This window comes from Lepidochelys kempii, chromosome 6 (genome assembly GCF_965140265.1).
Source record: "Lepidochelys kempii isolate rLepKem1 chromosome 6, rLepKem1.hap2, whole genome shotgun sequence".
In the NCBI taxonomy this organism is placed as follows: Eukaryota; Metazoa; Chordata; order Testudines; family Cheloniidae; genus Lepidochelys; species Lepidochelys kempii.
This window is the reverse complement of record NC_133261.1, coordinates 126,523,194-126,549,668: the sequence shown is the minus strand read 5'-3', so window position 1 is coordinate 126,549,668 and position 26,475 is coordinate 126,523,194. Positions and strand designations below refer to the sequence as shown.

The 26,475-nt window shown below is 41.4% G+C and overlaps 1 protein-coding gene across 3 annotated transcripts; it reads left to right on the top strand.

The window, feature by feature from the left end:
- The first annotated feature begins 51 nt into the window (after window positions 1-51).
- STYX (serine/threonine/tyrosine interacting protein) lies at window positions 52-25,401 on the top strand. Of its 3 annotated transcripts, XR_012159615.1 has the most exons (12): window positions 52-292; window positions 14,175-14,207; window positions 15,269-15,322; window positions 17,789-17,886; window positions 18,692-18,752; window positions 20,453-20,489; window positions 21,134-21,173; window positions 21,251-21,301; window positions 21,981-22,053; window positions 23,278-23,371; window positions 24,203-24,547; window positions 25,232-25,401. XR_012159615.1 is itself a non-coding variant. In XM_073350115.1 (11 exons), the coding sequence occupies exons 1-11, from the start codon at window positions 236-238 to the stop codon at window positions 24,274-24,276; spliced, it is 672 nt and encodes a 223-aa protein (XP_073206216.1). In that variant the 5' UTR covers window positions 52-235; the 3' UTR covers window positions 24,277-25,401. The 3 variants fall into 3 exon arrangements, 2 of the variants coding, with proteins under 2 accessions (XP_073206216.1, XP_073206217.1); XM_073350115.1 differs by having other exon boundaries at window positions 24,203-25,401; XM_073350116.1 differs by lacking the exon at window positions 14,175-14,207 and having other exon boundaries at window positions 24,203-25,401.
- Window positions 25,402-26,475: the final 1,074 nt, after the last annotated feature.

Genomic DNA, 26,475 nt, shown 5'->3' with positions numbered 1-26,475 from the left:
GCTCTGACGCGCCCGGACCCCGCCCCTCGGGCTCGCGGGGGGGCGGGGCGAGGGCGCTGCTGGAGCGGCGCCCGGGGGGCTGGCGGGGAGCGGCGGCCGCGGGAGGGAAGCAGCATGGCGGCCGGGTGCGAGCCGCTGAGCGCGCCGCCGCCGCCGCCTTCCCCTCCTGCCGTGGCGGGGCCCGCGGGCCCGGTGCCCGAGTAGCCGCGCCGCGCCGCCCGCAGTGCGCCCGGCCATGGAGCTCGCCCGGCCGGCCTTCCCGGCGCTGCCGCAGGCCAAGGAGGACTCCGAGGTGAGCGGCCCGGCCGCGCGCTCGGGCCTGGGGCGTCCCCTCCCCCCGCCCCGGCCCCGCTCCCGCTCCGCCTGAGGGGCCCGAGCGCCGCCGGATCGGCGCCCCCCTTCCCGGCCCCGGCATAGGCCTTGTGTGCCCCGGCCTGCCCCGCCACGGTCCTACGCGGCCCTACCGCCTCCGGGACAGCCCCCCCTCCCCCGCTTCCTCACGGGGGCCTCCTGCCCCCCCGGGGGGCCCCGTCACCCCCATCCTCTGCCTGCCCCTGGCATCTCCGCTCAGGCCCCCCTTCCCCCTACGGGGGCGCTGGACCATTGAACCCCCTTCAAGCCAGCGGGTGGGGCAGCCCCCAGGTCCCCACAGGGTGCCTAGGGACCCTCCCTCCCGTGCCTCCTGATGAGTAACTTCTGTGAGGGTCGCTGCTGAGCCCTCTGCCGCTTGCTACTGAATAGACCTGCCCCCAAGGTCCGACCTGCCCCCCGGCACCCCCCCAGGCACCCCCGCCCCCCCCGGCACCCGCCTGGCACCCCCCCCAGGCACCCCCGCCCCCCCCAGGCACCCGCCTGGCACCCCGCCCCCCCCAGGCACCCGCCTGGCACCCCAGCCTGCCACTGACTCTAACGCCTTCTCTCCTCTGTGGGATTCACGAGGGACTTTCCACCAGCTGCTGTCTCCACCTGCCTGTAAGGTTGCCCCTGATTTGATAGCGTGGGCTGCAGGACAGTTGACTGCTACCTCACTTCTTAGAAATTGAAGGGGGCTGGGTCACCTGGAAATCCCCCTCTCCAGATATGTGGTGGTTACTAACTGAGATATAGTAGAAACAGTTTGGAGCACTGGGTGATCCTTTGTTGAGGAAATACTTCTAGTGTTCAAGAGCTGTGACTGCCCTGCAGTTTAAGACAGGTGGCAATATCGGCTAAGACAAAACTACTCCTGGTGTGGTGTCAAAAGAGCGAGATCAGTTTGGTGTTTGATTTCTGAACTTCGCTTAAATCTATAGTGCCAGTCTTGGCTAGGGGTAATGTGTTTTCATATGTTTCAAACAGGCACAAGTGTGCCCCTTTTGATAGTGTCGTATGGATAGGGCCCTACCAAATTCACAGTCCATTTTGGCCATTTTTACAGTCATGGGATTTTAAAAATCATAAATTTCATGACTTCAGATATTTAAATCTGAAATTTCCTGGTGTTGCAACTGTAGGAGTCCTGACCCAAAAGGGGGTTGTTTGGGGGCAGGGGGTGTTGTATGATTATTGTAGGGGGTTTGTGATAGTGTCACTATTACTTCTGTGCTGGTGACGATGTTGCTTTCAAATCTGGGTGACAGGAGAGTGGCACCTGCTGGCCAGGAGCCCAGCACTGAAGGCACCACCACCAGCCGCAGCACGAAAGTCAGGGTGCTGCGTGGTCGCTGGGTTGGCAGCTACCCCTCTCTGGCCATCCAGCTCTGAAGACAGAGCAGAAGTAAGGGTGGCAATATCACAACCCCCCTATAATAACCTTGCGACTCCTCCTCTCACAACCCTCTTTTGGATCAGGACCCCCAGTTTGAGAAACACTTGTCTCACCTGTGAAATCTGTATAGTACAGGGTAAAAGTACACAAAAGACCAGATTTCACTGTCGCGATGCGTTTTTCACGCCATGAAATTTTTAGGGCCCGACATATGGGGAACACAAAATGCCACTGCATTTATGGTTGGATGTTGACAGTGTCCAAAATCTTGACAGTTTTATAAATTGCTGCATACTTCACAGATGCTTTCAATTATTACATCCATATTGATGGGAATTATTGTTGCTTGCTTGTTTTGTATTATGGTAAGCTATTTGCAATACCTAATTTACTATATCTGTTTTCTTGTTTTGGTACTATTTCTTTAATGTACTTTCCCTACTAGGTCTGGTAACTCTCTAAAATTTTAGACACGTTCTCAAACACAGTTATAATATGGTTTGTATCTGAACTCAAGTTAAAAGTTGTGTTCACAACCCCTGCAGGGTAGTCAGTAGTATATCTGTTTGTTTAAACAAAATATCTGCCCACTTCGGAGCACTCATGCATGCTACCTACAGCTGTGTCCAGAAGTAGTTAACCAGAATTGTGGTTGATGACATTTTAAACTTCAGTTTTAGCTAGCATAGTTTAAAAGGACACTGGGGTAAACCTATTTTGAAAATAAATATCATTGTTAATGTTACAGCGATTTTAGTTCCTTAAAACTGAAATTATAAATCTATTTTACTTCTCACTGTTCGCATTTTTCAGTGCAGATAATGAAAACAGACTAATCCCTCATAGTTCTCAGACATTAACATAATACCATAATGTTAGGGCTGTAAATGTGACAGGAAAAAAGTTGGAAATATTTTTTTAAACTGTGAAAACACTTCTATTGATCACAGGTCTTGTAAATGTTTTTACAAAATGTAAATTGTGTCTAACTTGCATCCCTTCAATCCCCATTTGTAGGGAGGCGTAAAGATTGTAATACCACTGATGTTAGAAAATATCTTTATAAAACTAAAGCAAACTGACAAGGAGAAACCTAAAATCACTTATGATGCTATAAAGTCCAGTGCTTAAAATGTGCTTTGGAGAAGCAAATGAAGTAAATTAAAATTGTCCAATCCACAAAAATAAAATAAAATCAGTGAAAGCTGAAACTTCGTCTCTTATACACTGCCACAAGAAGGTAGATTAGTACAAGTAGTATAACAATACACAACTGTTGAGACTCCTGTAATACCTAAGACTAGTGTGGTAGATTAAGTAACCATAAAATATCAAAAAGAAAAGGAGTACTTGTGGCACCTTAGAGACTAACCAATTTATTTGAGCATGAGCTTTCGTGAGCTACAGCTCACTTCATGAAGTGAGCTGTAGCTCACGAAAGCTCATGCTCAAATAAATTGGTTAGTCTCTAAGGTGCCACAAGTACTCCTTTTCTTTTTGCGAATACAGACTAACACGGTTGTTACTCTGAAACCTGTCATAAAATATCACAGTTTAAAAATGATCAAGAATGTTGGGAATGTCATCTGATAGGAGCATCAGTATCTTCACCCTAAGTCACAGTGGGTACTACTTTTTGTAATGTAAAATTTCCTATTCGAGTTCATTTCTCTCTGCATAATATCCAAGAGTAAAAATGAACAGGCCAGTTGATTTATTTGGGACGACCTTTTCAGGCTGCATATTGCAGCTACTAGCCTTGGATAAAGATGCCTTTCAGAGCTCATCAGTGCCACCCTTCAATTAGCTAGAACAGGGGTTCTCAATCTTTTTCTTTCTGAGGCCTGCCCCCAACATGCAATAAAAACTCCATAGCCCAATTGTGCCCAAGAACTGGTTTTCTGCATATAAAAGCCAGGGCCAGCATTCAGGGGTAGCAAGCAGGGCAATTGCCTGGGTCCCCATGAAACAGGGGGCCCCGTAAAGGTACATTGCTCAGGCTTCAGCTGCAGCCCCAAGGATTTCAGTCCCACGTAGTGGGGCTTTGGCTTTCTGCCCTGGGCCTAGTGAGTCTAATGCTGGCCCTGCTTGGCGGACTCCCTGAAATCTGCTCGCTGCTCCTCTGGTTGAGAACCACTGAGCTTGAAGGCTTGCATTAAGAAACCCAAGGCAGCATTTACCCTTACCTGCTGGGGTGAGGTTAAGTTCATCATGCCTCAGCAGCATTTGTAGTCTGCTACCTTCTCAGGGACTGGAAATAATTATTGGCTCTCCCATATGAACACACAGAGCCATTACTGGGGTGGCTCACGTTTTCTAATTTTTCTTTGTATTTACTTTAATTGAATGAATTTAGTGCTCATGCAAAGGAGGAGCTCAGTCACGTCTCCAGGTAGACATAATGAAGGCAGGCAGGTGCTGTCATCAAGCTTCTGCCACACATTTCTGCCAGCATACATCAGTCCTGACTTGCATTATCTCCACTGTTCCATGCTGATGCACGGACTGCAGTAATGCTAAATTGTGCAATTTTGTGACATGAGCCAATAAGGTCTTGGATGAGACCACTTCTTTACTGTTTTCCACTTGTAATCTGATTAGAAATTGAACCCATATTTCCAGCTCACAGAGCCATCGAGATTCCTATGGAGAATGTCTTTATCTATATTTTGTGCATCTTGATACATACTAGAAATATATCACAGTTCTGGCAAAGCGCATCTGGTAGATGCTGTGAATGTGTATTAACAATTATAAGCATTTGTTTTATTATGGATCAGTAATATTGAACATGTCAAAGCCTTCTGAATAATGATTTTACATGCTCCAAAATCATTTTAAACCTTAATTTCTCATTCTCTTTCAAACCCCATCCCCCAAAACCTCAAATAATTAGCCTACATCTTCTAATTATTGCTTGCCAAATTCCATGAAAAACTGCAGAAGCTACACAAGGGGAAAAATTGGTATAACTTTTTCTACATTCCTGTACCTTAAAGGCACATTGTCAAGTACCCTAGATCCAAAGTTCATCCCGCTTTAACAATTTGATTATTACTGCTTTAAATTCTTAAAACCTTTTGGAGAAAACCCTCTGCTCAGATGCTGAGAAATTAAAATAAAAAACACTCATTTAGGAGCTATGTTTTGTACACATGTTTCCTCTGCTGGTTCTACAGCAGTAGTTAATACACTGTTCCCCAGAGCCCAGGTGTAATAACTGATGGTGAATAAAGGAAGGAATAAATAAAGAAAAATCGTAATTTCGAGAGACAAAGATAATCGGTGTTTGCCAGAAATGTAGAAAAAAGCAGGATTTATGTAATTGGAGACCCTTAAACATACTTGCAGTGGTAATTACTGCTAAAATATTTTAGTTTGAAGAAAAAAAGAGCTAAGGATTTAAAATTTCCATTTTGTAGTCGTAATTTTTAGAGTTTGGATTATAGTTCAGTATTTGGATGCAGGTGCCTAAAGTAAACATTCTTAATGCGGAGTTCAGTCTCTTGGTGCAGTGGCTCTCAACCTTTCCAGACTACTGTATCCATTTCAGGAGTCTGATTTGTCTTGTGTACCCCCAAGTTTCACCTGACTTAAAAACTACTTGCTTACAAAATCAGACGTCAAAGTACAAAAGTGTCACAGCACACTAGTACTGAAAAATTGCTTACTTTCTCATTTTTACCATATAACTATATAATAAATCAATTGGAATATAAATATTGTGCTTACATTTCAGTGTATAGTATATAGAGCAATATAAACAAGTCATTGTATGAAATTTTAGTTTGTACTGACTTCGTTAGTGCTTTTTATGTAGGCTGTTGTAAAAGTAGGCAAATATCTAGATGAATTGATGTACCCCTGGAAGACCTGTGCATACCCCCATGTACCCTGGATGAGAACCACTGTCTTGGTGTATTTTGCATACTAGTTATTGCTTTCGTCTATTATATTATTCCATATAAAAATAATTGGGAGGACTCATTTTGTTTGGCAAACAAGTGTTTGACAGTGGTAAACATTCATAGCAACACTAATTTTGTGTCAGTTGTCTGTGGTTTAAAACTTTGTAATCTGTCTGTTTTGCCCAGATGGATTACAACTATTCTGTATAAACATTTAAAAATATAAGAAAAACTGGGAACATTTTCTTAAGCTTTCACTTTTACATGAGCTATAGATTACTGTAAAATGAAACCCAGCAAAACCCCTCTTAATACAAACTTTAATACCTGCTGGTCTGTGGGCACTTAAAAAGGGTTTTTCTGTTAAAATGTATGATCAGCATACCCAAATAAAAATCAGACAGAGCAAAGACTTAAAAGAAATGCTACATGATGCTAGCAAAGGATACAAATTAAAAAGAAAACAAATCTTGAGCCTGATTTCGCAGGATGTTGCCAAAATACATATGTCAAAGGGGGAGCATTTCACAGCTGCAGAAGCTGATAATCCTCTCATACTTTTTTAATCTACGGGCAACCCAGGATCTACCCTGCCCCAAAACCCCACCGTGCTCACTCATCTCCCCCCGTCACTTGCTCTCCCCCACCCTCACTCACTTTCAGCAGGCTGGGGTTGGGGCTGGGGCCGAGCAGTTTGCAGTGTGGGAGGGGGCTCTGGGCTGAGCCTGGGGCAGGGGTTTGGGGTGCAGGAGATGGTGACGGGTGCAAGCTCTAGGAAGGAATTTGGGTGCAGGAGGGGGCTCTGGGCTGGGGCAGTGTATTGGGGTACAGGGTGCTGGCTCTGGGGGGGTCAGGGCTGGGGCAGAGTGGCTCGGGGAGGTCAGAGCTGGGGTGCAGGAGGGGGTATGGGGTGCTGGCTCCAGGCGGGGCTCAGGGCTGGGGGTTGGGGTACAGGTGGGGTTTGGGGTGTTGGCTCTGGGAGGGGGCTCAGGGTGCGGTTTGGGGTACGGCCTCTTGCTGGGTAGCACTGACCTCCAGCGGCTCCCAGTCGGCAGCGGGCACAGCAAGACTGAGGCAGGCTCCCTGCCTACACCAGCCCCATACGAGTCTTGGAAGGGGCCAGTTTGCTGCTGCTGCTGCCCCGGGGGAAAGGCCGGGGGGGCATGTGGCTCTGTGCACTGCCCCTCTCTGCAAGCACCGCCCCCGCAGCTCCCCCAGCCAATGGGAGCTGTGGGGGCGGTGCTTGCAGGCAGGAGCAGAGTGCAGAGGGAGATCCCTGCCCCAAGGGCCATGCTGGCCACCTCCGGGAGTGGTGTGGGGCTGGGGTAGGCAGGGAGCCTGCCTTAGTGGCAGCCATGCTGCGAAACCAGAGATTGCAATCGACCGATTGGTGACCACTGGTTTAGACCCTGCACCTCTGTGGAGCTCTATTGAAGTCAGTGGGAATCCCAACAGCCACAGAGGTTTACTTGCATGCAGCAGCTTCCAGGAGCATGGCCTAATCTGAAAAGTAATTGTAAAAATGACATTGTGAGGCTCCATGTTTATTGTCTCATCACTGTCCAAATCAATGTGCTCCGTTTACAAGAGGTGCATTTTCTAACTACAGTCCAGTAAAAACTCAACCTTTTTCCTAATTAGATGTAAATAAAAACAGTTTTAAACAATCTTAGTAAAAAAAATCCCTTCCCCGGTGCCAGTTGCAAATGTGTTCACTTCCTTAATATTTGTGGTGTTATCCTACTAGATGTTCATGGGTTCTCAAAGTCATCCAGACAATAGAGTAGGCAAGACCCCTATTTTCATCCTGTTGAAAAAAACAAAAATTCTACTCCGATCGTGCCTAACAGTGAGAGGCAGCGCTCTGCCTTCACCCTCCATCATCTGTTGTTAATAGAATATTGCATTGATGTAATCTAATGGTTCCAAGTTAGTGTTTGTAAATTGTTATGGGATTTCTTCCAGACTAATGCAACAAGGTGGAGAAAATAGCACACAAAACAAAGTATTTGTTCTTGCCATCTCTCCTTCCCTTATGGACATTTTTCCATTTTCTTTCTAGTTTCCCTTGTCTTAATTTTCTTTGTTTACTCTTTTCCTGTTTCTTGAAAGGACGTGCTAGCCCACTAGCACACTTTCTCTTTCCTCTGTGTGTTCCCTCTTTCTCTTCAGTTATCTTTACCTGTTTCTGTTCTGTCTGCTTCCTGCCCCATGAATTTCCCTGTTGTTTAGCCTTATTTTCCTATCCATTCCCCATTGTCTTCGTAGTCAATTAACTTGCTTCCCACCTCTGCTTTGGCATTCACTCTGTATTTTCAAAGGTTAAAATATTTGTATGGCAGTTTATATGCTGCACTGGAGAAGTACTCTGCAAAAATAGTTGATTTATCTACAGAAAACAAACTGTTAGAAGCTTATTGTCAAATGCTGCTTCTGTGGATGTGCCTCTTAGCAGCGCATGGATGCACTAGAGTCAAATCCTGTTTAACCATCCTTAGAAAGATCTGTGTGGAAGTTGTGTTCGACACCTTCTCTTGCCCAGCTCCATTCCTTATAGAAAGCCTATTTGTACCTGCTTGGTACTACCCTAGGGCAGCTCCTTTTTGTGGCTACTAAGAATTTCAATCCCTGGTAGGAAATGGAGATTAAAGTAGCACATTTTACAGTGACAGAAAAGGTGGTTGTCAGTAATATTCAGACCTTTCTCTTGAATATATTTTCAGCAGCCTAACTGTGTATATCTGATTAATGGCAAAACTAAGAATCAGACTAGATGAAATTCATATAATTGGATGTTCAATCATCACTTTATTAATGCGTTTTATGGCCTTTTGGCAGTTGTATTTTGCACTCCTATTTAGAAGTGCCATCAGCACAACCAATTTAAGTTTTATATATGGCCCTTAATGCACGATATCACAATGTTTTATGGAAAAAGTGATTAGCTAATGAGAGAAGAAAGATTTCAAGATAAGTACAGGGGGAAAGAATTAGAGGATGTAAGTGAAAGAACAAACCCACAACCATGGAGAGTTGTGGTGGGAGGACAAGATGCTAAAACTGTCAGAACAAACTAATAGTAGAAAATGAAATGAGGGAATTAGAGCAAAGTAAATCAGGTTTCCCTCCTGCTGTTCAAATTCATTGAATTTGGAGGGAGATAGGAAATTGAGAACTGTTCCCTAACCACTGGATTGTGGAATATTCTGATGTGGCTCTCTATCTCTCTTCTTGAAGCTGTCCATTTTGTATTAAATAATTATTCATAGGGCCAAAGAGAGAGAGTGAGAATGACTCCACAGTCCAGTAGGTAGGGCATGTCCCTGAAAGTTCAAACCCCACTCGTCAGGTAGAGAGAGGAAGTAAACTGGCATCTCCCACATATTGGGTGAGTACCCTAACCAGTGAGCTAAAGGTTAAAAGGGAGTCTGCCACCTCCTTTCCCCAACCATTTTGTGTGGAGTTAGGCTTGTGCCGCAGCTGCTCTGGAAAGAAATGGTGTAGGCACCAGACTGCAGGAGAGGTTTCGTGGCTGTGAATTGCAAGAAGAGAGAGGTGTCTCGCTTGCAGCATGGACTTAAGCACCTAAGTCTGAGAGAGAAGTGAGGCTTAGGACACATCCCTGTCTCATTGGCATCTCCCATTGGCTAGCTTAGGTAGGCAACTGCCTAGCATCCTGGCTTGTGTGGATCCCTTTCTTAGGCATCTATTTCCCCCATGTGTTGTATAGGGAGCATTGCAATGACTTATGTACTTTTGTGGATCCCTAGACCATGATATCAAGGATAAACTGAGATAGTAGCAATGAAGTCAGACTGTTGTGGAGCAGGGGACTTTCCCCTAATGGCCCATACCCACCATAAATATAGTCAAAATAAGACTTGTTACATTTTAGAATGTGGACAGGATAAGACTTAACTCTCTCCTATAATTGGACTAAAGCCTTTGACATGCCCAAGGCTCCCATCTGGTTGTGAGTAACAGACCCATCCACACTGCAAACTGTAACCTAGTCAGGGGGACAACTGTAATATAACCAGATTTTCTGACTTGGTTGTAGTTATAGTCCTAGATGGACCTCAGGACACTTATTTAGTCTCCATTGATCCAGTAGTAGGAGGTTACTGTATAGCAGGGGTAGTCAAACTTTTTGGCCTGAGGGCTACATCGGGTTTCTGAAATGGTATGGAGCGCTGGTTAGGGGAGGCTGTGCTTCCCCAAACAGCCAGGTGTGGCCCGACCCATATCCGATCACCCCTGCTTCTCGGCCCCTGACGGCCCCCCCGGGACTCCTTCCCTATCCACTCGTTCCCTGTCCCTGACTGTCCCCGGACCCCTCGCCTACAACTTGGCCAAACTTGTTCCTCACACAGGCAAAGAGAGTTTGTCCAACAGTTCTCCGGTTATTAATATTAAATATAGAAGTCAGTGTCCCAGCTTGTGTGTTAATAGCCATCCCTTGCTTCAGAACACACATTCTCTCTCGTAGTTAATGCTTAAATACAAGGTTGGCTTATTACATGAAACACCAGGTTTTCCACCACTTTTTGGAGCTTGTGCCTCTCATCCAGAATACAAAGTGTTTCACAGGCCACCTATGCTACTGACCATAATCATGAGCAGGCACAATTTTTTGACCTCAACAGGACCAGAAAAGATTAATCTTCATGGATTGCTTGCTCCTCAGCCAGAGCCGAGCTCCAGTAAAGACTGAATCACGTGCAGTGTGGTTGTATGCACTCATAGGCCTTAGCTATCAAAGCAAACATGTACCATTTCAGTGACGCATTGTCATGGTGCGTGCACGCATGTGAGTATTTGCACTTTGTCATACGTGATTTTTGTAATGGAGTATGTGCTGTTTCATAGAAGGTAAATGCAGGCAAACACCACACACTGTTTAAAACTCCCTCACATTTTGCACTCTACACTGAGCCATTAGCTGGGGTTCTTGGGGACACACAAGTGCAGGATTTATGCTGTGTATTCCTTTTAGTTCTTTCACAACTCCTGCAGTCCCCCTACATTCTCTCTGAACAGCTGTGCCTCTGAGCCACAATCCAGTTTGGGATAGCTGGTTATAGATGAACAATACCGCTTTGTAAGGCTTTTCTTGATCACCTTTTACATGGCACTCTTCAGCTTGGTGATTTACAGACCATAGGAACCATTTAATCTGCTGCTGAGTTACATTCACTGCGTGGATATAATCTACAAAATGGTTAACAAAGCTTAGCCGTATTACTGTATCCAGTTGGCATGTCTTAGTAGAGTTTGTTTTCGTAACAAAATTCCCACGTTCTGTCTGATCTGTAAGGAGATGCTTACTATTGTTTGTCTGCTGTGTATCTCAGGCAATATGCACAGAGCATTGTCACTCTGGAGAAAATAGTGATGGTGGGATGAATTCTTTGGTGTGAGACATCTGCCAGGGCTTAATCTACAGACACGGATTTTTTCATATACTTTCTGTACGGTAACGGAATAATCTGTTGTTGAGTGCAAAAGCGCTGGAGAGCTATCATGAAACCACCAGAATAATTCTTGCACTTTATGTTAGAATCTTTTAGTAACTAATCGTGTGCTTTCGGGTAAAGAAGGCACTTAATCTGAGAGAGCATCTTTCTGATACCTACTGTCCAAAAGAGATCCCAGTAGAGAATGGCTTTTGTACCCTTAAGACTTCCCAGAGACATTGGAGACTGATGTCTGGAGAGCACACTGTGACATTTTTCTTCATTCGGAATACCTTCAGGTCATCCCTATTTTTCTTTCCCTGGACTGTGTATTGCTAATTGCTGCCTGCTTTTCTTGCACAACTACATTTTCTGCTGCAGCATTTGGCCCCTATTATGATTTGTGCCAGCTTTCTTGTTTATGCTCTGTTTAAGTATTTACACAAAAAGGTGTGTGTTGTCCCTAGGAAAAGAAAATGAGAAAGCAGTAGGACTCAGTCTTGCCTGAATATAATTGATTGTATATTTAATGCTGTAATCCTTCAGACCAAACTTCGAACAAGATTATGCACTCTGTGTGCATTTTCACCATATTTTAGGTTAAGACTGTGTCTTCTAAATTTAACAATACAAAGCAACTAAACACTGTTTATCAAAACACACAAGTGTGTTTGTACAACAGGTACAGGACACCAAAAGCATACATAAATCATAGGCCTTGTCTATATGGATAATTAGATCAAAATGAAAGCCTTTGTGGATGTTCTCATTTTGGTTTCAATCAGGTTTATTTCAGATTAGCTTAAATTGATTACAACCATGTTTAAATTAAACTGAGATAAGAATACACACAGGGCTTTCACTGGTTTAATGAAACTAGTGCAAATGTGTGTGTAGACACATTTTTAAAAGGGGAGGTTCTTTTCAATCTGCCTAGGTATCAAAGGAAAGATACTGGCTATCAATATGTCCACACTTCGTCACACGCTTCTAACTATCCAAAGTACTATAATAAACTCTCTTCAGATTTCATTTCCAAACAAATATAAGACTAGTACAATCAGTTATATTCAGGCAGACTTTCAAAGCAGTAGGACTGATTTTCTTTTTCCGTGGACAAAACCCACCTTTTTGTGTAAATAAGAAGAAATCCTTAAGATGATCACCAGACATTCAAAACAAAGGACACAATCAACTAAAAATCACATTTATCTCATAGAATGTACCTTCTATTACAAGTAACACATGATTAGTGTAAATGGAAGATAACTTTTTAAAAGTTGACTAATGTATTTACTTTGTGCATTTGGCAGTGTTTTCTGTGTAATCAGTTTCACTGCAATCCATTTTCCTTGTTTGTGTAGTCTTTTCACACAGTAATAGGGAGAATTTTTCTTAAAATGTGGTTCCATATTTTAATTTGAATTGAACTTTCCTCAAATGCTGTCTCAGATTCAATTCCGCAATCCAGGGGCTTAGGGAAAATTTTTTACTCTGATACCCAAATCCCATATAATCCCTACTAAATATCATTTAGTCTGTAAAGCCTCACTGAGTACCTATTTTTGTTTTAAGACATGTATCTAAGTGAGGGAAGCGATATATTACGTTGTTAACAGTATTTATGGCTCCCCCAAATTCCTTGAATTGGCCATACTGCGATTTTGGGACCTGAAGCTACTGCTCCCACTTCTGAAATCTAGGGGTTACATTCCGTAATTCTTTCCTTGCAATATAAACTGCTACTGTAACCCTGACACATTAAAGGCATGGTCAGCAGTTGTCCAATAAGTATGTCTTTTTATATAACCTATTAATTTTCCAAAGGGGTGGTGGGAAGGGGAAAAGGGATATTGGCAGAGCCCTGGAAGGGCAAATGGGAAGAGTTTGTATAAATTTTAACAAAGGAACTATTAGCGCCTCCATGGAAGGCGGATTGAGGAAAGCTTATGTAAATATACACACACTGTGGCAAACTAAGCAGGTGTGCTTATCACCCTGTTCTCTTTGCATATATGTTTTATTCATTTGCCCTCCCCCCCCATTGCCTTTTTAGATTGTAAATTCTTTGTGTTGGTAGAATACCTACCATGGGGGGCGGGGCCTGATCCTGATTAACCCCTAAAGTATTGGAGAGCAGGAGATAATTCACATGGGATAGGGAATGAATGAGTGAACAGCAGGAAGGGATATTGGATTGTCAGGGAGGAAAAGAATAGGAGTTGGACAGACTGTGTTGATAGGTTTTAAAACTTAGCTCTGGCAGTTGTTCTGTAAGGCACAAAAAAAACGGGGTGGGGGGAGATTGGAATGCTGGTTCCAGCATCTGGAATGTGCAGGTGGATTGAGGGGATGGTACAAAATGAGCCATGGCAGGCTGTAGTGACCTTGCACTGGCAGAAATGCATCCCCACAACAAAACTTGGAAGGGGTTGTGATGGTGCAGGAATCTGATACACACTAACTAAAAGGAATATTCAGGTCCTTCTGGCTTGATGCAAGGAGGTGTGCATACAAACCCGTACAATTGTCTAGGATAAAGAAAAATGGAAATGACTTTTTTGTGGCTTACTCCATATTAACACAGTTTGCCAATTCCACTGCAGAGTAAGTTTCTGGAATTGGCAAAGCTAATATCAAGTGATGGATTATATGGTGTTACCTGCAAGATTCCTGTTGATGTGTACCTTTGCCTATGTTATAGCCATAGAAACATCGCCTTTACCAGAATTTTGTATCCCCCAGGGCTAATGCAGAAAACTGTTTAGACACAGGTTAGGCTTGATCCACTCATCATGAAAAGTTTTAATTTCACTCTTCCCTTTGGTTGGAATTCTGCTAATTAGTCCAACTTTCTTTGCTCTGGCAGTTTATTTTGACCCAAGATGCGTTTAGTAGAAGATTATGAAATGGCAGGCAGCTGGCTTAATTTAGAAAATCCATTTTCCAGCAAACAGACTATTTCACAATGTGCTTGTTTGTTTTGGTTGCTAGCTTTTTTTGCACATTCCCTATTGTGTGTGTGTGTGTATGTATATATATATTTTATTTTATTTTTTAAAGGATTGGACCTATCCCATGAGAAGAGAGATGCAGGTATGACACCCTAATTTGTTCGTTTGAGCCAAAGCCCAGTGGCTCATTCAGTAAGTACGTGGAGTTGCCAAATGAAAGACTTGAGTTCAAAACTAACCTCAGGCTCTTAGATAGCAGGCTGGCAGTTTTGCAGCAGATATGCCTCCTGGGGAGGGTGCATGCTACATTGTTCTTGAATTCCCCACCCCTAGTGGCTAGCATAGAGTAGTTACAATATATAGCAGGAGGATGCTAGCAATCTCTTTTGCTGGACATGTGCTGTGTTCTATTGGAGGTTTAAGTATGAAGCTAGGGATTTTTTTAATGGGGGAAGAGGAATGAGGAGAGGACAGTCTAGAATGAAGGGTGTCTGGGATCAGTATTGCAAACGTAAATTTAAAAAACACTATTAATTGGGAATCTTGTTCTCTCTCTCTCAACGCCTGAAATATACAGTTTTCTGTCTTCATGTATGTTTTAGAGCATGGGAACTACAAATAGACTAGAACTTTGCTTCTGACTTAAATTCATTCAGAAGCAGGTGTTCTCAAATAGCAGCGTTTGGGGAATTTAAGTGTTAGTACCATGACCTTTCAGCCAAATCCTTGCATAAAATAAAGCTCTTTGGACATGCCTGAAAGTGAGATTGAATGGAGGGAGTATAACTGGATACAAATTAATCATTTGTTCCTAACTATCATATAAAGTGAAATAATTTATGTAAACTGAACATAAGTGAGCTTTTGGAATACCTAAGATGACTTGCCTTCATGCCAGCTCACAATTCCACTGAAACCCACTAATTAAATGAGGGCTAGATAAGGTGCGGCAATCTAACTTGAACTTTGTCCATATAAAGGATTTGATTTCTCTTTCAAAAATAAGAGTCTCTTTTTATGGATCACATTTCTTTTACTTTACAAAACTTTTTTTCCTAGTCCTGTTATAAATGACACTTGATAACATGTCCCTCACAACATGATAAATTACTTGTTTCCATGGCCACAGTTGGAGTTGAGAGCCCAATGCATTTTTAACTAAGTTTTTTGAGTTGATGTTTAATGTTTTTTTTTCCCCCGTAGGAAATTTTACCTGGTTTATTTTTAGGCCCATATTCTTCAGCTATGAAAAGCAAGGTACGTTTTTCAGAATATTCTCTTCTAAGTAAAGTTCTGGCAAAATTGCTTTTTGCACTTTAACATAAAGAAAAAAGGAGTACTTGTGGCACCTTAGAGACTAACCAATTTATTTGAGCATAAGCTTTCGTGAGCTTGGTTAGTCTCTAAGGTGCCACAAGTACTCCTTTTCTTTTTGCGAATACAGACTAACATGGCTGTTACTCTGAAACCTGTCACTTTAACATAGTTATTGTGAAAAAGTAAATTGCATATCGTTAATGTTTACACAACTCTCTGAAGTCTTTCATATATGAGCTCAGTATAAATGAGGCAAGATAAATGAGGTAATTATCTTTTATTGGACCATCTTCTACTTTCGAGCTACACAGAGCTCTTCCTCAGGTCTGGGGAAAGTACTCAGGGGATACGCCTACACAGCAAAGAAAACCCTGTGGCTAGCCCATGCCATCTGACTCAGGCTTGCGGGGCTCTGGCTGCTTCATTGCTGTGTAGACTTCTTGGCTCAGGCTGAAGCTTGAGCTCTGGAACCCTCCCACCACACAATTCAGCCTGAGCCCAAAACTCTACACAGCAATGAAACAGCCCCTCACGGCCCAGCTGCAGGTGTTTCTTTGCTGTGTAGGTATACCCTGTCTCACAGCTAAATACATGGTCGAACAGATAGTGTAGCATAAGAAGTTAGCATATATTCCAAGGGACCGTTCAAGGTGGAGTGGACTGTTAATCATCCCTTTTAGAATATGTGCTAACTTATGATAAACTGTCTGTTCCACCTTGTATTTAGCTGACACTGACTACCTTTCCTAGACCCAAGGAAGAGCCTGTGTAGTTTGAAAGCTTGTCTCTCTCATCAACAGAAGTTGGTCCAATAAGATATTACCTCACCCAGCTTGTCTTTCTAATACCCTGGGACCAGTACAGCTACAACAACTCAGTATGAATAACGTATTGTCATAAGAAAGGCCATACTGGGTCAGACCAAAGGTCCATCCAGCCCAGTATCCTGTCTACCAACAGTGGCCAATGCCAGGTGCCCCAGAAGGAGTGAACCTAACAGGTAGTGACCTAGTGATCTCTCTCCTGCCATCCATCTCCACCCTCTGACAAACAGCGGCTAGGGACACCATTCCTTGCCCGTCCTGGCTAATAGCCATTAATGGACTTAACCTCCATGAATTTATCCAGTTCTTTTTTTAAACCCTGTTATAGTCCTAGCCTTCACAACCTCCTCAGGCAAGGAGTTTCTTATATTACCTGCTATGGTTTGTCAGATTTGCAAACTCAAAAAAATGTGTTAACTCGGGCAGGATGAAGGTAATCTGGGGTTACAGGCACATTATGACATGAGGTTCCTTGGCCTGTGCCCCTGTGCTGTGGCCCCACTCCTCCCAGAGCAGTGAGTCTTGGAATTGGCACCCCATTCTGATACTTGGGGCAGTTCAGTTCACACCTCTCAGCTGTTATTTCAAGCTGTCTGCGGACTCAGGTAGACATCTTTGTATCTGTTGCACCCAGTTCATATTTTTGAGCTTTTCTTGACAATCAGGAGAGCACAAAACTTATTTTTAAACAAATGAAAGCTGAGTCTCATGAAATCACATGCCTACGATGTTAACTCCTGAAGTCAGACCCTGAACTCAGCTACAGTGATTTATTCACTTGCCTCTGCCGTATACAACTACGCTACTCACTCCAGACAAAAGAATCTGTAATACTAGATTGTATAAACAATTTTTCAGTGACTTCCCCTGAAGGTGATGAGAATTTATTAGTGATTTCACCATAATTAACAAAATCTGAATTTATAGATTGACTTCTTTTAAAAGAACTTTACATAGATTGTGGCAAGCAGATATTTCTGTGAATGCTCCTCTGTACTTTGTTCAGACAATGGATATTGTGCCACTGAGAGTTATTTCTCTGTTAGTGTTAAACCATAAATCAGATCAGTCAATATAATATTTATGTAGTGTGAACTAAGTGGTTCAATTTTAACATATCCCAGAGGCAGAAAAAAAGTTTGCAAAATTACATCATATAGTTTAGAAATATAATTTCTCGCCTGTTATGGACTGGTTCCATCAAGATTCAGTGTTAGCAATAATATTACCACATGGCACATGAACTTGAGAGAGATTTCAAGGAGTTGAAGGGTGTGTTGGGGGTGGGGAAACCATTTTTTTAAACCCCCTCTCTGCTTGATGCTTTTTTATCCCTGCTGCCAGGAGCATTCTCCATATAACCCTACATTTGATAAAACAGTTCTTCTCTTTATCTGACTATTGGAGGTCTAGTCTTAAATGTATTAACTTTTTATATACTTGCCTGATAACCCCAATCTAACATTTCACATAGATCATATTTTAAGGATAGCATGTCATTTTTCATTATAACTCTTAATATGCTACAATAAAAAACATACGTGTTCTTTAAAAAGTTTACCTAAATTCTTATCTTTTGCAGCTACCTATACTTCAAAAACATGGAATAACCCATGTGATATGCATACGGCAAAATATTGAAGCAAATTTTATTAAACCAAACTTCCAACAATTATTTAGGTAAGCAATTAACATAGCAGCATTCTGAAAAATAAAACAATATTGAAGATCTTATTTTGAAAAGCTATGCTTTAATTATATTTAATGGGATTTTTAAAGGTGTTTTCCTTATTGCTAGCATGGTCCTCTCAAGTAATCGTGTTATGTTCATATTAATTGTTTGAAAAATGTCACACTAAAATAAACAAGGGTGTGTCAGATATTCTCTAAAATGTGTATTTGTCTCACCATGCCACAAAGTACTTTGTGGTATACCAAACAAATACACAAATAGTCTCCAACTGTCTTCCAATTACTGATCTGTCAGTTCTGGTTATAGTTTGTTTTAGTAAGTTGAAACACTGTTGCAATAACAGATTCAAAGACAATATATGCAGCCTACTTGTGGCACACAGGCCCCCAGAAGAGAGTTCAGTACAATTTAACATCTTGATAATACTGGAAATATGGAATAGTGGTTCAGTTCCATTATATATAAATTCATACCCAGCGTGGTCCTCTGCATCTCTGATTCCTTAGCGGTTTTGCACTGCATTTTGGATCTCATCCTTCCAGCTGAGAACTGGATAGGATCCTTCAGATTCAGTCAGAACCTTTTAACGGCCTACAAGGGTGCTGCATTCTCTGTAGTCCTGGAATTGAGACAGGAAAATGAGGCTAGCTCTTTTATATGGCATTGTACAACATCTTATGCAGTTTTCTGAATGACATTGCAGCAAAGCTATCTTCCAGATTTACTGTACCCATTAAAGAAAAGGCAATATGTAAGACTGTTTTATGCTTACAGTAACTGTTTTAATTTCAGGTATTTAGTCTTGGATATTGCAGATAATCCAGTTGAAAATATAATACGATTTTTCCCTACGGTAAGTATCTTGGTCTGTCAGTTTGAGTGGATTGTGGATGGAGCAGTTCATAGTCAGATTTTCCAAAGTGACTAGTAATTTTGGGTGTTGCAGTTTTTCAGTGCTTAACTTGAAACATCTTATAATGGATTCTATTCCTGGCTCTGCCACTGTCCTCCTTATTGACCTTGATCAGGTCAGTTTGCCTCTCTGTGCCTCAGTTTCCCCATCTGCGGAACTGGGACAATGATACTGACCTTTAAGATCTGCTGATGAATAGTACTATATAAGAGATAGGTGGTGGTGGTGGTATTATTATTATTATTTTATTATTAGCGCTTGATTTTCAGTGGGTGCTCATCTCTTTCGGAAAAGCAGGCCCATTTAAAGTATCCTAAGATGTGTACCCAGAATTACTAGATATTTTGGAAAAGCTCGGTTTCTAAGAATCAACCCTATATTTTTTTCCTTACAGCAAATGTTAGTACAGGTCAGCTTAAAAAATGAAAGGAAACTGAATGGTGCAAAATTTAAATTCATTTTCTGGTAGCATATCTTAAACTACTTTAAAGGACTTAAAATGCAATATTCATAATAAAAAAATCAATCATTTAAATATCTAGTTACACTCTGGAACATTAAACAGAAAAATGTGGTTACAGAAATGCTGAATCTCAATTTGTACACTTTGGATTGTTTGTTTTTGAGAGAATTGAAGCATTGTATGGGAATTCCCCCCAAATTAAATTGTGAGGGAGCGAAATCACATCTGGTCTTGCATCTTACAGTAGTCCTAGTGTTTTCATAGTGTGGACCACATAATAGCCACCCCCTTCCTAATCATTAATCCAATGTACTACTTTGCAGCTACTTGCCTTCTCCCCATTCCCCTGCACGTGCTGCTCTGCTGCCTTGTCCTCTTTTCTGCCCTGTTCCTTGTAACTGTTTTACTCTGGATATGGCTGTAGACATTCAGGATGGCTCTTGTTTGCTCTCCTATGTAGCTATGACCCAAAAAAGAGATGTCTCATTTCCAGCTGCTTTTGAAGGTTACTGGGCTCTTCTATGCAGTTAAGAGACTGGGGGCTTGAGCAGCAGCTGGAAACAAGGAAGAGCCAGCACTATTTGACCATCTCATATTGGTGTTGGTCCAGAGAGCTCTTTAGACCACAAATCCCATGTTGTTGGTTGATTAATAGAAACCTACACAAGAGATTTTAAAAGGTGGCTTTTTACAGTAGATATACCGACATCAATGTAATTCTTCATAAGTACTTTATTTTGACCCAGATTATATTTCTGTTGGGTATTTTGCTTTTCATCTGTTCACTTCGATAGCATAGGCTGTTTGCATCGAATTGTCATGAAGTATCTTGGGATCATGGTGGGATTATAAATAACAAACTTTGTTCATGGTAATGCTTAACTAAAATGTGTTTAATTTCTGATAATTAATTAAATCTCTTCAGGTAGCTCTCAAATAACTGTCCACCAAAACTTTTCTTTGTATTTCAAAATTCTCATTAAAAAAAAAACCCTAATTTGTATGTAGAACAGTTAAGTGACATATTTAGCATGTAAAATCGTGAATCTTTACATATTGACTAATGATGTTTGGTGTGAAAACTCTTCAGTTTTTAAATGTAAAAACGGTGTTAGTATTTACAGCTCTAGTTGGAACTGCATGTCTTCATATAACCAGCTCACTCTTTTCCCTATAGACTAAAGAATTTATTGATGGAAGTTTACAAACTGGAGGTAAGCTTGGATTCACTTTTTCTTTGATTTACCTAATATCCTAATAGTTTGTTACGAAGCTTTAAAAATCCACTTGTTTAGTTGTGTGTATCTGGGCTTAAATACTTGTAACTGACAAGTACCAAAGTGGGGATTTCCCAAATGTTTGGGTTTTTTGGCTGACTGGCGCTTGTCATTTTGCGTGCTCATGAACCTGGTAGTGGAATTAGTCTTAACACTGCATTTTAATATAGGCCCAATACAAACTATTCTCCCTCCCTTCCACCCAAACTTGGTTAACCAATCTATTCCTAGAGCAGTGTGTCCACTGCAGATTTGATTGTGTTCTGGAAATTAATACAGATTCATGTGCTTGGATTTTTGTTTTTAAATATAGGGCCTTGCTCCTCTACAAGGATCCGTGCTAACAGGATCCCAATTAGTGATCTAGAGTGAAGTAAAACAACATTTGTAAGACACTAACCTATTATTCTTAAGCAAATACCTTGCTGTTGCATAGATGTGTTTAAGGTGAAAAGCTGGTAAACTTGGGAGAGAATAATTTTTATACAAGTGTGTGTATATATGTGTGTGTGTGTGTGTATATATATATATATATACACACACACACAAACATCTATACAAGGTATTCTCTGTCCTCTCAGGAAAAGTTCTTGTCCATGGAAATGCAGGGATTTCTAGAAGGTAGGAACCTTTCCCTTTTTTCTTTTGTTTTTTATATGCAATATGTTTTTTTTTCTAAATAGTTTGTTTCTTTTCAGTGCTGCCTTAGTTATTGCATACATTATGGAAACATTTGGGGTGAAGTACAGGTAAGAAAAGTACATTTAAACTGATTTGGAATTTAGTTGTCTTAAGTTATCCGTAGAAATTAAAAGTTTAATTTAAAATATACTTATGGGACATTGGTCCATTTGCAGTTTAAGATAACTGCTGCCTTCCCAACCAAGTACTTAATTGTAAATGTAAAGTAATGATTTAACTTAGTAGTATTATAAAGAATTTTCAAAGAGACATACACTCTGTGGCTTTAGGGCTGAAGTCAACCTTTAACTCTTGGGGGTTGAGAGGAGACTTTTCCCTTTGGGCAGATTATCCCAATTGCCTGCTTCAGGGTTGCTTTCAGCTTTCTCTGAAGCGGGTAGAGACAGGATACTGGACTAGATGGATCACTAGTCTGTTCCAGTGTGGCAATGCCCATGTTCTTACCAGCTGTAATAGTCCCTTGGGGCCTCTGCCACCCAGTGCAGTTTAGAGATGTCCTAACGCTGTGCCTTGAGACCAACCTTGTGGCCTTAGGCAAGGGGGAGCCTAAAGCCACCTTCTCCTACACCCCCAAGCTAGTCCAGGTACAGAAGGGCTAGTTCTAATGGTCTTTTAAAGAAAAGTGTTTCCCCCTAAGAATTTAGAGCCAGTAGCAATAGACTGGTCTAGCTGTATTTATTTTGTCAGTCCAAAGAGATGAGTGCAGAGATCTTTTTTCTTGTTAAGGGATGCATTTACTTATGTTCAAGAAAGAAGATTCTGTATTAATCCTAATGCTGGATTTGTCCATCAACTTCAGGTAACATTTTTTCCTGGTTATAACTTAAATCACATGGCTTCCTTTCCCGCCAGTTATGTATATTCTTATGCAACTAAAAATCAGTGTTTCTCAAGTGGTTTAAAATTAATCTAATTAGAATGTTTGTTAGCATACTCTGACACTTGTTTATCTGGAATTATGGAGGGTGGGGGAGAAGAGAGCTGTCACTTTAATCAGTTACCAGAATCAAACTTTGAAAAAAGCAACTTCAGACATCAGTAAGAAATGAAAATCTGTTATTTCATACATCATCTTAGGGCTTCTTAACTACTGGTTAGTCGGCAGACGGGAGAACTTCAAAGCAGATACCGTGGTCCACAATCACTCCATTTATTGGCATCATATCGGAGAACAGAAAATAGCTCAGTAGTAAGGTTTGACATCCCTATACCACCAGCTTTAAATAGATTTACCACCAGCTTTAAATAGGTCTTTTGCGTAAATGGCTGGGAAGCCTGGGGTGATCTGCTGAAATGGGCTTGTAATAGTTGTCAGTCATCCACTTGGCTGCCTGGTGGTGAGACAATTTATTTAGTTTTATTTTTACAGTATCTTATTTATAGGAAGCCTCTCCTTGTGCAGTCATCTTATTTCTAAATTTGTGGCATTTGTTTGCAGTAAAATAATACCTTGTCTTCATCTTCACAGCCCTATGCAATTGCGCCCCTGTCTAAAATCACTGCAGTTGTCCTATATTGACAGTTCAGTTGCTTTATAGTCCAGTCCCCTCCCTGGAGCAACACTGCCTCCTTTTCCCGAAACATCCTTCCTTGAGAACCTGTGTTTATGCAATCTTTTTCTCCTCTTTGAGTGCGAGCATCAGAGGGGTAGCCTTGTTAGTCTGGATCTGTAAAAGCGGCAAAGAGTCCTGTGGCACCTTATAGACTAACAGGCGTATTGGAGCATGAGCTTTCGTGGGTGAATACCCACTTCGTGCAGCTACTGTTAGGTGGATGCCATCTCTTTCCTCCACCCTGCCCCGACTGTCTCAGTTTGAACACTAACTGCCACAAGAAAGAAAAATGGGGCTAACAAGATGGATGTGTTCCAATAAGCATAACTCGTTTACTAAACGTTTTCATTCCCACAAACCCTCCTCTAACCTTTGTCCTAAGCAGCTTTCTCTCTAACTTACAGTCCAGTGTCTCCTTACTTTGCAAAGGTCCATGTGTACCTAGTAGCAATATGTCCTTATTTTTTTAGGAATATGAAGCCATCTATCTAGCAAAATTAACTATCCAGACGATGTCACCACTGCAGCTGGAGAGATCACTCTCTGTTCCACCTGGTACTACAGGTAAGAAGTCTCTTCTGTTCTTTGTAACTACTCTCTTGTCTCCTAAGGACAGTTATGTGGCTTGGTTTTGTGAAGTGATTTCCACTGGCAACAATGGTCAGGCTTACCTGTGCAGTGCATCTGTTTCTCTGGGTGAAAAATGACTTCAATTGGTATATAGGAGTTACTTGCAATCTTATGTTTAGGATGGAGTACTGAAAATGCTCCACTTCCCCGATATACTGGAGAAAGGGTAGCTTTGTGGCATGCATCCCCAGAACCTGCTGAAAGCCCTGAGCTACGTGGAGATCCAGATGGGAGGGCAGCCAATAATCAGAGCATATTCCATGCCTAAAGCTAAGGCAGCTTTGCTTGGGAGGGAGGATTTTGCTGTGTTTCAATTGAGAGAACTGGGCACTTTTAAAATGTTACCTTTAGTCTCCCTCCCTCACGTCCCAACAGTGGCCTCTGATCAGGCCAGGCAGGGAGCACATGCCGTGATGACAGAAGAGTGAGGCTTTAATAGCCCACACCCACTGCACGTATTCAGATATGATTTTTCAGTTGCTTAATTCTTTAACTTTATCAAAAACTGAATTTGAGCTGTTTGCTGTAGCCATGTCCGGTAACAAAGTGCACTTGAACGTTTCACGGTGGGAAAAGTGTTGCCTTTGTTGGAGGAAGACTAGTCAGAGACCAAGAAAGGAAAGCTTCACCCCACAAGGTGAAAGTTTTGGAAGGTTGAGTGTGTGCAGATTTGAGTTTCTAATGCAAACTGTCTTGTGATCTTGATGATGATAGGTGCTTATAATAACTGACTTCTTAAAGCATGTTCTCGAATTTTTTTTTTAGGAAGTTTGAAGCGAACACATGAGGATGAGGAAGAATTTGGAAATATGCAAGTGGCAGCAGCACAGAATGGGTGACGTAGAGCACCACTATTCCTAGAGATTGTGAAACCCTGCACGTGGAAGTGAAGAAAACTAGAAAAGATAAATTAACACAAAACAATGAACACACCCAGAGCTTCTTTTCAAATACATGTTGCTTCCAGATGTAAATCTGCCTCTGCAACACACACACAGCAACATTTTAATATGTTGGACTTCTTGAATGAATAGATGGCACTGATTGTTTTATTCCTTTTTTACACTTTACAGTTTTATTCTATACCAAGATTTTTGGACTTGCAAAGAGGTATTATTGCAATAATGCACTTTTCATACTTGAAATTTCTTTATTTGTATGATATAAAGTTATTACTTTAAACAAAATGCAAGCTGGGGGGATTTGTTTATAAAGTTATTTGTGTAATTTATAACAAGAGACTTTAGTAAAGAAAAGTTTGCTAAAATTCACTGTGTTCTAAGTATATATTGCAGCTTAGTTACTCCACTTTTAGAAACCTACAAAAAGTGGAAATGTATCCTGTTTTTACAAACTTCTATATACCTTCTGCTGTTAGCAGTTGAAACCTCCTCAATTATCTGAACAGCATTGACTTTTTATCCTCACGATAAAACCCCACTGGGTACCAATTTATCTTTGAATACACTGACTGCCCTCTTGTTAGTCTTTGAGAAGAGGAAATACTGATCTAAAAACCTCCATTAGTATAATGCAAGCTAATCTAATAACGGTATCTGGTTAGAGTAAATTATTAAATTAAAAGGGTCATGTATTAAACTAAGCAAAGGGGAAACCACCATCTCAACTTGATGTATACTAGGACTGAAATCTTTCTGTTAGCGAGCAGGAATCAGTATAAGGTTTTGGCAAACTTAGTTAAGTCAGCCAATAGTGGATGTAACAAAATTAAAAATAGAACCATTGCCTTCCAACTCATTTCCAACGCCTTTCCCGTGTATTGTATCAAACAAGGGAACCTTCGGACAAGTAGTGGTGAAAGCATACTACAAGACTGTAGCCTGGTCGACCGAATGGAGGAACACTGATGTTTCACTCAAACACCAGCGAGTGTCTCTGCCATTGAGGATAAGATCTATGCACCTCCAAAAAGGTTAAAATTAATAAATTCTGTTTAAAAAACACTTAGCTGTGCAACCTTGATTTTTCTCAAGCATTCGAGTCAAGAATTGCCAAGGTTTTTCACACAATCTTAACGCCTATCCGCTTATTTCATCAGTGACACCTCTCCATTTTCTGCAACTCTGTGTGCCATCTGCTTGTATGTCAACCAGATCCATGAAACAAAAGATGTGAATGAAAAAATAGTTCCTTTAGAGCCCTGCCTTACTGAGCACCATAAAGGTGGTAGAAAAATAACTAGATGTTCAGGTAATTAGACTGTGTCCTTCTTCAGAACCACAGGTGGAGTGGAGTGAAGATTTAATATACTGGCATTCCTGACTTGGGTATTTAAGAATCCAACCTCCGCCTGGTTTTCCTTTATATGGCCATCCTGTCCTATTGCAAGTTTCTACAACCTTATAAACTATATATTCTATGCACATAAATTTCAACTTTTACTTTAGTCAAGCAAGTTACTAGGATTAATATAATAATGGGATGAAATTATAAAGGTCAAACTACATGATCTAATGGTCATTTTTTACCTTAAACTCAATGACTGTATATTGTTCCAGTCAATGTGCATTGAGTGAGTCATGACTCTTGCACACACTAGATAATCAGGTCAGAGTCAGGGTTTTTGCATCGGAGCATTGCCTCATTTGATGTGCATGTTCCCTATACTGCTAAGATAGCTGGACTTGCACACTGCAATATTCTTTTGCTTAGAACATGGATTAAATGCTGTTAAATCATAACTATACCCCTGAGTATGCACCGTGAGACCTTCATATCTTCCTAACATGGTCAAATCAACAGAATTCAAAGGCACTTCGCTGGGTCACTGTTTTCCAGCCACCTGCACTTTCTACTCCTACCCATTCTGGTGATACATTTGTGTGGCTGGTTTTGGTAATGGCTGAACTGTTTAATTTTTTTAAATCTTGAACGTAAATATCAGCTGGAGGAAGTTTTCAGCCTCCAAGGTGAGTGTTTCCATTATATCCATTGTCAGTCACTCCAAAAATTGACAAGAGCGCTACCAGCAGCTGTAATCCAGTGTAACGAAGTTCTCCTAATGCTTATAATACATC

What these genes read in the sequence shown, in the direction of transcription:
- STYX (XM_073350115.1), top strand. Translation starts at nt 236, where the DNA reads ATGGAGCTCGCCCGGCCGGCCTTCCCGGCGCTGCCGCAGGCCAAGGAG. An exon ending in TAATACGATTTTTCCCTACG is followed by an intron (nt 18,753 to 20,452) that starts GTAAGTATCTTG and finishes TTTTCCCTATAG; the next exon opens with ACTAAAGAATTTATTGATGG. An exon ending in AATGCAGGGATTTCTAGAAG is followed by an intron (nt 21,174 to 21,250) that starts GTAGGAACCTTT and finishes GTTTCTTTTCAG; the next exon opens with TGCTGCCTTAGTTATTGCAT.